The sequence below is a fragment of the Cupressus sempervirens genome, chromosome 1, assembly GCF_028749045.1.
Source record: "Cupressus sempervirens isolate cs-2001-9-10 chromosome 1, ASM2874904v1, whole genome shotgun sequence".
Classification (NCBI taxonomy): domain Eukaryota; kingdom Viridiplantae; phylum Streptophyta; class Pinopsida; order Cupressales; family Cupressaceae; genus Cupressus; species Cupressus sempervirens.
The window spans coordinates 457484378-457497111 of NC_143118.1; the positions used below are offsets into that span (position 1 = coordinate 457484378).

The 12734-nt window shown below is 36.5% G+C and overlaps 1 protein-coding gene across 1 annotated transcript in view; it reads right to left on the reverse strand.

Annotated features, from left to right (window-relative positions):
* RPL15 (ribosomal protein L15) overlaps window positions 1-12734 on the reverse strand; it is a 78569-nt gene that overhangs the window by 8410 nt on the left and 57425 nt on the right. The window contains exon 4 of the mRNA XM_089828028.1: window positions 10277-10428. Within this exon, the coding sequence (XP_089684154.1) occupies window positions 10277-10428 (152 nt within the window). The remainder of the gene's footprint in view (window positions 1-10276; window positions 10429-12734) is intronic.

Here is a 12734-nt window from a genome sequence, read left to right on the forward strand (position 1 = left end):
AAACAATCAACCTCTTGGCGGGCACAAGGCCTTGGGCAGAGCAACAGGAGGTGAGAACTCCCACTTTGGCCGAGTCACTGAAGCAAATCAAACAAGATTGGATTACTGGTGGATGGGAAAAGTACATCCCTCTAAAGATTTTATAGACTTGCAAATGAAGTATCTGTCATCTCAACACAATATACTCTTAAAGAATGGTTTGAAGCGGAAGATTGATAAGTGGCTATAGGATGAAGTCATAAGACGGAAGAGGATATGGACAATCAAAAGACTCTAATTGCCCCTTCCAATGGAGAACAAAAATCTCAAGACAATCAGAAGGTTCATGATGGAGAAATCATTGAGTTAAGGAAACAAGACAAAATAGGAGCTCTGAAACAGGATGATAACCAAGCCAATGTTGGTGTGGACCCTCGTAATACTGTTAGTATGTGGAAGGAAAGCAAGGCTACAAATCTTCAGGAGAGTTTGGGTAATGATCTAGAGTCACATAAACGGAATCATGAACCTAGAGGTGTAGGCATTACCAACACTTGTTTGCAAGAAAATTTATTGTTATTTGATTATGAAGTCTATCCTTTGGTGGCAATCAAGAAGGATTACATCAATGAATTTCAAGATTGGCACCTTTGGGATCCTAGTGACTACGAACACAACAGTGTTTATATCAGAGTGGTGCAGCATAAGTTTGTTGATAGTGTGACATGACAAAGGTTTAATGTCAATTCATTGGTCTTTCATTGGATTTGGGACCCTGGAGTTGTGGCCTTTCGTTTGATGACGAATTGTTGGAGGGCAAGCAATCTCTAGGCGGCAAGGATTTATCATGTCCCCAAATTTTAATGTAATAATTTAATTTAATTAATTAATTGGTCCCATAATCTGAATAATATAATAAAAGGACCTTTAATTAATCATTTTTAATTAATAAATATGGGGCCCAAATTCATAATTAATGTCAACCTGTTGTAAATCTCTAGATGCCTCTTGGAGGCCTTTATATGGAGATGGTTGGGCATTGTAAAAATCATCATGGATTGGATTTGATTTGACTTTATATTTCCGGAGGCTGAGGTTGAGGAAGTTGTGCGCAGTTTCGTAGGTGGAAGACCCTTCATACTCTGCCTGTTGCAGTTTTGGCAGTGCAACCCCACCCTATTCTGTCATTGGAGGCATCACTTAGAGATCTCACTGTGTACTAATTGTCATCATTTGGCGACTACTTGTATCTACCTAGATCTTGTCCAATGCATATGTAATATGTGATCAAGTACTATAATTATTTGGAGATTAATGTATTGGTGTCACTGGCATTTTGGCGACTATCTCTAGAGTTCCATTGTGTCTGCGGATATACTAAATCGAGTTAGCAAATATCATACATCTAGAAGTCAATTGATTCTTCAGGTATCACTGCTCCACAACCAGCGTTATACCACTACCATTCCTCACTAACGGCCCACTTCCAACTTAGCATCTGCAAGCTGCCCCTACTAGCCATATGACTACACATCACGCCATTCCCCCACCCTATCCTCACCGTATGACAACACCAAACTCATCCTGCTTCTTATTTGGTCATACAGCCCACCTCCATTTTCCTCTTTGCGCGTTGCATTGACCATACACTAGCCTCTATCTTAACCATACGCTTGTCTTTGCTTTGACCGTACGACTTGTCTCTGCCCTTGCCATATGGCTTTCACCTGCATTGGTCCTAGAGATTACCTTGTCTATACGCCAATAGGGAGACCTACGGGGGATTCTTATGAGTAAATGAAGGACTTCAAAGAATCGCAATTAGGAACACCACAGAGAAGAGGCATGGTTTTCAGAACCCAGTTGGGGCATCAGTTTGCAGCATGAGAGTCATGAGTTATCATTGATTTGCAATGAGGACAGCTACACTACATATTTGGATTTGTCAAATATTCCTTATGACATGGCAGCATTGGTACATGGTGATAGTAGTGATATAAAATTTTCATGTGATGATACTTCATGCTTGGCAATGGGACTTCATAGAGATATTGTTTCTGTAATGGCCCCTGCTGGGACTTAGATAATTTTCTATTAAGCTGGTTGCAGACTTATTTCATAAACGTTCTCCATATTTCTCCATATATCTCAGTATTTCTGATTTCCCAATGCCCCCTTCCTCAAAGTCAATATTATATATAGTTTTATTCTCAAAAGTCATGCCTTTTCATAATTGATAATATCTTGTTAACAATTATATTATATTAATAATAATGAAATTATCTTAATAACATATATTATATATATCAAATATATTTCTCATTATTAATATTATTTATTTAATTAGTTAATTTATATTATTATATAGGGCATAATATTTTAATTATCAATATTATAAATATTGATGACAACTTTATTAATATTATATTATTATTATTTTATTTATTTATTTATACCCTATTTTGATGGGGATATCACAGTTGCTGCAGATTCATTGGACTCTATGAATACTCATGTGAGGTCATATATGATCAACATTCATCATGGGAAACAGTCCATACATGTTAATGGCTTGCAGCTGAGTAGTGATCCATTGGATGATAGTTTATTTTTACAGACACTGTTGGGTGACTAATTCCATCCCTCCTTTGAAAGGTGGAATGGAGTTGGAGCTACGTTGCTTCTTAACTTGGCAAGTATTCGTTCCCTCATATGGAATAATGTATTTCACTGATTCAATGCTTGGTAATCTTGACTGATTTTGCACTCTTGTTACTGAATTTAAGATACGTGGGAATTCTTATAGGTTGTTATGGTATGTGGATTGATTTTGTGCAGTTCTATTATATGGGGTTCTTACAGTGTGCTTTGTAGTTTTTTGGCATTATCATGTTTACATGAGAGAAGCACAGCGGATTGGTGAAGCAGTGTTCCTGAGTTTGGCATGGGATCCAGACATTTGGTTTAGAATGTAGGTGCAAATTGCTAGAAGGCAAGCAATCCTAGGAAGGGAGGATTGTAATGTCCCCTTCTTTCAGTAATCACATGAGAGATTAATTAGTCTATTTTCTCAATTTGATAGGCTAATTGAAGACTTAGGGGATGCTATGATGGTCACATCATTTATTTTGATGGAGAAAAGGAAATTGGAATATTGATTTATGGGGTTAATATAATTAAAGTCACTTAATGTTATAAATAACATTATTAAAATAACCTTGTAAGGTAGAAATAAAAGTAAAGTGAGTTTTATCCAACATTGAGAAACAAAGGTTCATTGACCGCTTAAGAAGTCTTTATAAAGGAGCTTTGAATCCTCCATTGGCATGTTATGTGATTACTTGTTATTCAATATTTGTTTGTAGTTGCTGAACCAACTATGACAGCCATTTCCGAGGACAAAACCCCTTGGAAGTTTAAAGATTGTACGAAACCCTAGTCTTCCTTCAGAAGTGGATTCATATCAGTATTCACTGTTGAATTCATATTGCAGAAGTTCTGGAGTAAGGTTTGTTGGGATTGGCAAGAATTTTAATATTCGTATATTTGAATTTGGATTTATTCTCTCGTATATGCTGTTGAGTCAGATAGAGGGAGCCAGCATAAGTGCCCACGGCAAGGTATGAGTGGATTGCACAGCTGCAAGAGCCATGAGAAACATTCCTCCCATTGAATATCAATGCATAAGAAACTCCTCTCAGCGTGAACTAAGGAGATGTATCTGAAGAGAGATGAGGGTTATCATTGATGCAAGTCTGAACATTGAATGATGCACTTGGGATTTGAGGAGTAGAGGATGTGCGATCTGAGGTAGAAGAAACAAAGCTGCTGGAGTTTTCCAAACAAGCAATTCATATGGGTGTAATTGCAGCAGATACAAGAATGTGAGTCTTGAGAGACTATCGATCAACATAGTGAAATGTCCTTATAAAAATGGATTGCCTTTTAATGTTATTCACTCGCCGTATTTAAAACAAAAGGTGAAAGCAATTAGTGAGACTCCAAAACGAAACAAAGGCTTGGGTTTTGAGAAATTTGATAGCATATTATTAGGAAAGAGGGTGAATTTCATATGAATTTTGTAATGCCCCGCGGGGAGATCCTTCAAACAAGGATTCAATACAAGCCAAGATATTTTTATTTTTACAAGTATGAATGCACATGACATCATACAGGGATCACAAAGATCGCAACGGAAGACTTCACCAATAATCTCAGCAGCCAACGGGTCTTCAAACGCCACAACCTAACTGACACGACCAAACCGAAGAACAAAAGCCAAAGACAACATCATAACACAAAATCTTTGATCTGTCAAATAATGGAACCACAAGCAATCCTAAAGGGTACTCAAAAGTCCAAATTGCATTCTCCAAAAAACAACGGAGAGGCCCCCTGTTTTTCGCGCAAGAGAGTAACAATTGACAGTCTCACGCGAGAAAGTACAATGAGCCACACGAGGAAACACCATCTCGCGTGAGGACATGCTTGGCCCAGCAGCCAAAACACCCAAAACTGGTGTGGGGTTTCGCGCAAGGATTCACTATAAGTCGGGCGAGGAAACCCAGCACACCATGCAAATATTTGCATTCTTGCACGAGAAAGTACAATTTCGCACGAGGATACAAATCAGCAAGCTAAAAAACATAAAGGTAAAAAGCTAGGAAATAAATTTCCTCCACACCAGGGAGCACCAGATCCATGTAGATCGAGGAACAAACACTCAAGTGCATAAACAACAAGATGCCATGAAACAAGAAAGAGGAACATCTATCCCTCTAAACCATAGCAATAAAAGAACGTACTGAAAGCAACATTGCAGTGTACTGAAACAACATCGCAATGAACTAAACAACCAAACTAAGTACGCAGTTCCTCCCAACCGTTAATAGCATCATAAGACCATCATGGATCCTAGCCATCCCCTATGCATAACATCCCAAACCACGAACCAGATCACCGGAGCTATCTTATGAGGACGTTACTACTAAAATGTGCTACAACATAAGAATAAGAAAATCTAACATGTTAGAAGTAAAGCATAAGATAATCCAATAAATCAACCACATCATCCATCATATGCTAAACATCATACGAATAGGAAATCTAACATACTAAACCAATAAGCAATAGATATACCAACGAAGCAATTCACATCATTTAACCAAATGCTAAACATCATAATATAGGAATGTGTCAAATAAACTAACATCATCTAAACATGATATCCAAGCATTCTAGTGAAAGCATAAATCACAAGAAAGCATACTCCAAAACCCGAAGTATCAAGTGAAAACATCCAGCAACGATCGCACTAGGGAAAAAGACCATCTCTGTACACCAGTCCCCAGCAAGGGTGAAGATAGCTACGCCTCCCAACCACGTAGAACCCGTAGGTCCACTCCCGTCGTGCTGATGGAGATAATGACCCAACCACAAACACACATAAAGCAAAACATCCATGGCTAACGCTCACACCAGATAGTGATGATAAGGAATGAAACAATGCAAGTACAACAAGTCCTGGTCAGACACTGAATGGGCTACCAAGTAGGGGTTGATATCATGGAGAGTCGCTTGGCATCCAAAAGCCCAAGCCAGTATTGGCAGCTGAACTCCCCAACGGGAAATGCACACTTTGGACGGCAACTCTTCCCAATGGAAGGTGCACAATCCCAACTTTTTAATTATCTTAAGTTTTATTACCATTCACACACTTTTATTTAGTTATCACTTATATTAAACTTCCTCTGCCAACCAAAGGGAAATAGTCACCAGTGCGAGATAGAAGCCCCTCCATGTGCTACCCTACCCTACCCATGCTCATCTAACGATGAGTGCTTGTAGGCATGCATATTTCCAACCCAACCCCAATGATCATAACTCCCGGAAGTACCATGGAAGATCAGGTCTCCCAACTCGTCCAACAAATGCACGCGCACGTGCTCGTGTGTGGCACACCACCATCATGAAGATCATCGCACAAGGACTGGATGAGAAAACAATGCAAAAATACACTCAACCAAAAAAAGACTCGAGAGGACGGATTCTACACGAATCCCAAAGACAATAAAACCATACATCATGAATTCACTCAAACGGCCACAATCTAGGAGTATGGATTTTACACAAATCCCAACGATGCAACAGGACCAAACATCATGAACTCACACAACGGGCCTCAATCCAAGAGTATGGATTCTACACAAATCCTAGTGTCCACGAAACAATAACAAGGGTCCAAAAGAAACAATAACATCGAATATAATATCACTCAACCGAACACAAAGTCGAGAGTACAAATGCGACAGGCATTCCAATGCAAACATAAAAGTGCAACAATGTTCTGACTAAAATCCTATGGATAATCCAAGTCCACAACCAACATCGTGCCAAGAAAACCTGAGAAAATAGGGTGGCATGCAAAATGAGGTAAAAACCCCAAAAACTGGAAAACTTCAAAATTAAAACCCATTTGGTCTTTGGGCACAAAAACCCCAAAAATCCAATAAAATTTAGGTTCGAACATTGCATGCAAAAACGGCTAGCATAATGGCACAAAATCCCAAACTCCCATCCCAAAAACAAGGAAAAATGTTCATACCCAACCAACCGGGTAGAACCAACAAACAGAAACAGAGGGGAACACTAGTTCTCAGCCTCCTAACCAACGGCTACCAAAAACAGAAGCTAAAACGGAGCAGAAACAATAAGACAAGAGAGCACTACCTCACAGCCAAAAGGGCAAAATAGAAATCTGAACCATAAAATAAAAAGCCCGTAGAAGTAGCTGAAAATCATAGCAATCCAAAGTCTCCTCGAGCTAGATCCAACGAGACCAATCTCGCAACGATCCCACACCCGTAGCTCCCACAACGAACAAAACAGTAATTCCTCATGAAGAGGATTTTGGATTTTACTCAAACTTTCTAATTCAAAAGTGAGAATCCTTTTTCAATACTTATTCACTTTTCAAGTGAATAATCGATTAGGGCAAATAACTAGCCAACATAGTTAAACCCCGAATCGACCCAAACGAAAACAAGCTATTCCTAGAAATAGGAATTCATCTATGGAAAAATTGCCAGAAATTAAATTAAATAAAATTAAAAGCCCAAAAACCCAAAATCACCGAAATTTCCTTAACAACTTTCGCAACAATGCGAACCTCTAAATGCACAGACACGCTCACCGGTTTAATCACATAATGCAAATGAGTTTGGATTTAATAATCACCGAAAGGATTAATTAAACAATTAAAATAAGGATAAGTCGACCATACAGGGGCGACATTGGTGAAATATGAATAGTTGAATCACTAAATCCATGTGCCACTGCTAAGGATATAAATCCTGTACACTAAAACAAGTGATCAAGTGCAATCGCATATAATAACATAGCCAAAGCAATAAATGCATTAAATCGCCTAATTTAACCATTTATTCAATTATACTGAAATAATTTATTTACATCACTCACGTTCAAATACAGCATAATGAAGCAAGAATGAAGTTAAAAACCATAGCATTAAATCCATCACATAACAAGATCAGAGATATGTCCAAATACCGGATAACCAGATATCATCATAAACATAATGTCATCTCAAAATGGCATCATCATGCAAATATGATCAACTGAACAGCATAGTAGTCTAACGTCTATGATACTGAAATCAAAGTATAACATCTAACCCTCAGGTCATCTCAAATTTAAAACATAACATGAGTAACAAGTATATCACGAATCAAAATATAACAAGGTAAATGTCCGCAGCACATAACCAATGAATCCAACATGGATAATCCATTTCTAATTATTTAAGCATTTAATAATGGTTGTATAAACAACGTGAAAAGGCACTTAAAACACATAAGCGAACACAGTCATATACATGACTAACCACTGCTACAGGAACCTAGTCTAGTGTAGAAGGGTAGCAATACACAGTGCAATCTCTGCACACATCTTAGGGTAATCACAAAACAACATCATGATACCACCTCAATCCTACTAACCACTGGCACAAACCTCAATGAACCAAAAATCACATCATAATCTCAAAAACCAGCCATCAGCATAATCAAAGCAACTGATACAAAATAAAAATCTAAATCACCTCAAGGGTGTAGACCACTCATGGTCCCACACATGATCACTTTACACAAAAAGATCAACAAGGTTACATCCATCAGGATGACTTATAGAAATCAAATGGGAGAGGCACTACAAATTTCATAAGGAGTCATTGATGCTCGTAGGGGATTCATGATCAAGGTATGGATATCCATCATTTTTGAGGGATGAGGATGCAAGAAATCAACCGTTGATCAATGTTCTTGCAATATCCCAATAAGGGGCAACTTTTTAGAAAGCTAGGGGGGGGGATGGCGCACACTATGATGCATCTATTGCCAAATGGCAGCCATTGAGGAAGTGGGGTCTCAAACTTTTGTTCAAGTCAGAGTTATAGGACTCTCACCTAGACTTGGGGCTCACCTAGACTTGTCCAGACTCGACAAGTCCCAAGGCCAGCAAGGCTGAACAAATCCTACAGACTTGAGACCTAGGTTCAAACAAGTCTTTGAGGTGTAAAATTTATTGTGAGTGATAAAATTTATTTTGACAAATATGTTTCACTTTAATAAAATTTTGATTTTAATTTTAGTAAATCTTGATTTCATATAGGTTGTTAAGACTCATTATTCCTCCAATAAAATTGACTTGAAATGACTTCTGAATATTTTAGAGAATTTTCTAAAATGGTCATCAATCAAAACTCGTCCATGTGGAGGGAATCTAGCACTACACGGGCAGCAAATACTAAATGGGTAGTTGTAAAAGATATTTGGTGGGATTGTAATATATTGCTTCTCATTTACCGAACTCCTATTGAATACAATCCATTATAAAGACATGGATAGGCTTTGGGAGCATGATTGAGAAGAAGACCATAAATGGGAAAGAGCAAGATCCTAAAGAAGTGGACACAAGGCAACACATTGAGTCCAATATATTTTAGTTTTGGGTTCCTTTCTGTCTCAAGTTCTCAACAACCAAGGGTACGAGGCAACACTTCAAAAATTCTTCATTGATCCTATCATGTGATGCAAATTGGATTGAGTTCATAGATTTTGTAAGCTCCAATGACTTTCATATTGATGCTCTTCATGACAAGTTTAACATTGACGATATTTCCTTGGCCAGCCAATCATTTAAACACCTGCAACCTACTGCAATCAAGATTTCAATGCAAGTCTTACAAATATATTATTTTATCTTTTAAATTTCAGTTATAGTTTAGTTCATTTTAATCTGATAACTTTTAACTCTCTAATTTTGTCTTAAAAAGTTGCTTCTTCATCTGCAGCAGAGAGTTCATCCAGTCAATAAAGTGCAATCTACTACACTTTAAAAACATAGGGTAGTTAAGAACTCGGACTCAATTTTTTATTATGGAAATGCTTCAAGTAGTTGGTTTCATGCTTTCAGATTTGCTTTGGTTTCCAGTAGTTACTTTTTGTTTATGTCAACTTTTTAGTGATAGTTTGTTGGTCGTTCTTTCTAGTTTTTTTTTTTTTTTAAATTGTGGCCTACGTGCTACTTTTGGTATATTTGTGTAATTTGATTGTTTCAAGTATGAGGGTCCCTATGGTCGTCATCTTTTAGTATAGGAAAATACAATGCTGAATATGATGTTACTACTTTATGACATAATGATATTATCATAGTAATTTTCCAATAATATTGATAGGTGGGGTGTTACAAATTCTAGGTAATTTCTCTCTTCTATAATGTCTTGAACAGGAGTTGTTTTCAGTCAGCATAGCATTATTTTTGTCATTATTTTTGTTTGTGTTGTATTTTTTGGCCCTCAAGATATCTTGTTGGTTGGTAGAAAGCTACATTATTCTTTTTCATGGTGCCAAAAACTTCCGCAAAAAATGATTATTAGAACAGCATATTGACAGAGGTAACCAAAAATGTTCTACTTTAAAACTAACTCTGATATAGCTCTAATTAATCTTCTTCTCTAAAGTTTCAGATGCTCCATAGTGAGAATTTAAACAAAGTTTCCATAGCTTATGGGAAAAGTGTCCATAAAGGATTGACATATTGTGCCTCCAACCATGGATACCTAGCAAATTAACCCAAAGATTTTAACAAAATACATTTTAAAAGAAATTATTCTGAAATGTAATTTAATTATGAAAGAAAAATAGATAGTATACTTGCATGATAGATCCTTGCTAGAATTTACAACTAGTTTTCAGCCGATTTACATGATCATACACACCTTGAGTGGAAGTTTCCTCTCCCTTCCAGAAGGATTAATCAAACGTTTGCTCTTCAGACTCTCCATAGAAACCTCCTCACCTTCCTTAAAGCCAAGAGCTTCTATTTCACTTAAATTTATAGGGATATACTTTGGTAGTCCTGCACCCATACCTGAATACCAAGAATGAAGGTGGCATTAGATTGGATACACATGCTTTTCTTTGGGCTCAATCTTAGTTAAACTAAAATACTCTTTCTGTGTACTAGGCTAATGATTTCCTTGGTTTATAAATTATAATACATCTTATGAAAAGTCGGGTTCTTGGAGTTTGGAGAGAAAATTCATTTTGAATTACTCTTAAGTTCATTTTTATGTTTACTTTTTAACCCAAACCATGAAAGCCAAGTCCAGGTTCTTTGGAGGTTAATGAAATTGAGCAACTATTAATCTAGCATGCAAAAGTCAACAGCAATCCATACAGGAAACTACTTTATGTGGTGAAACAAACACATTCCTTACCTCCCTGAATAATTTCTATACAGGGCCATCTGTGAAGATCAAATACAAAGTCATGTGTTAATTTGTATATTTTAAATATTTCAGCTCTTGTTGTAGTCAAAAATATTTAAAAATTACATAATATTTGATGGGTCGTATTTTGAGAATCTTTTATGCCTTGTCTAGGTATATATAATACATAAAGTGCATCTATGTAGCCCTACTGAACATATGTTTTCTGTGCATTTAGCCGATGTGGTCTTTTCTATTAAGCAACATTTAAGTTTATAACATTTATTAACCACGACTTTGAATTGAAATGCTTAAAAGGCAGAAAATTACATATCCTTCATCTTCATAGATTCCATTTTATGTTTGTCATTTTTAATTTCCTTCATTTTTTCTCTCTGTTGTGTTCATTGAATGGATAACAGTGAGGTTATTAATTTGATGATTTATGTTTGTTATTCCCACTTTTTTTTTCTCTGTTGTGTTCAGTGAATGGATAATAGTGATTTAAGGAGGGTTGTTTATATGATGGATATGTGTTATGTAAGTTGTGGGGGATGACAAGAATAAGCATTGCTAGACTTTCTTGTAGTTTCCCAGCAACTAAGATAAGAAAAGGAGGATGCCAGGAATAAGTATTGAGTTTTGCCTGTGATTTCCCAGCTGCAAGGCAATCCGTACATAAAGTTAAGGTACATTTATAAATAAAAACTTGCAGAATGTCTAGAGCTCCACTTCCAAAAGAGTTGAAAACAATTATTATCTTTCATACTTCTTTTAATCTAAAGATTTTGTATGTATTGGAAGTTAAACTCCAGAGTGCATGAGTTTGTAACAGAACCATCACAAGTTCTATTTTTAATCTTGTTAAGATTCAACCATACAGATGACATTTTTCATTTACAATTCTTTCCGAGTTTGCATTATTTTTAATGAAGGGTTCTACTAGTTTAAATTATTTTTACCTAAGGGAATGAAGGATAATTTTTAATAGAATAAAGGATTTTATTCATGTACAGAATTTACAAAAGAAACCAGCAATCATAAAAGTATCGAAGAAGATTCAAGAACAAAGAGCTCACAAGCCATGTTTTGATAAATTACATACTAAATTCTCGGATCAGGTTTGGAGATCGGTTCAGATACGAGAACCCGGTATGTGGGTTCATGAATTTATTTTTCACTATGGTTTGTATGGGTTCATGTGTATACATATATATAAATATATATTATATATATGCATTATATATAAAAAAAAAAGAGAAATATACAAAATTGTAAAACTAAATCATTTCATATTATGACGCTTGATTATTGATAAATGCCAAGTGCTAAAGATAAAAATTAAAACACAGTCATAATTAAAATCATTACATTGAATTACTGAATTACAAAATGAAAATGTAGTTCATGAAAGTTTAAAAGTTGAAACATGATTCAATGTTTAATGTTCATGAATCATCAAATGGATTATCAAAATAATTATTGTCTATGGCATTTACAGCAGAAGCAAGTAGATCCTCATCATTGTTAGAATAAGTGAGAAAAATTGAAATAAAAGTGTGATGGAGGCTTCATAATGGATCATTTTTGAGTTATAATTTTATTTTTATTTTAAATGTATTTTTTTGTGTTTTTTTGGACCCACTTTATAAGCTGGACGTTGTGGGTTCTCTCAAGTCCGCACAGGTGCCTACTTGGTCCACCCAGGTTCGGGCTGGGTTTGGGCAAGGTTTGCACCCAGTCTTGTGGGTCCAACCAAGTCCGTGGGTCAGTGGACCCACTGGGCTTGCTGTGGACCCTGCCTAAACCTAGCCCAAACCCTTAAGCGTACCTAGACCTGGTTTGCACCCAAACCCAGTTCAAGGGTCCAGGGCGTGCAAACCCAGTAAACTAGATTACATACCAAGACTCTCCATTCCAATTGTCACAAGACAACCATCTTGCATAAAAAGTTAAAAACACATGG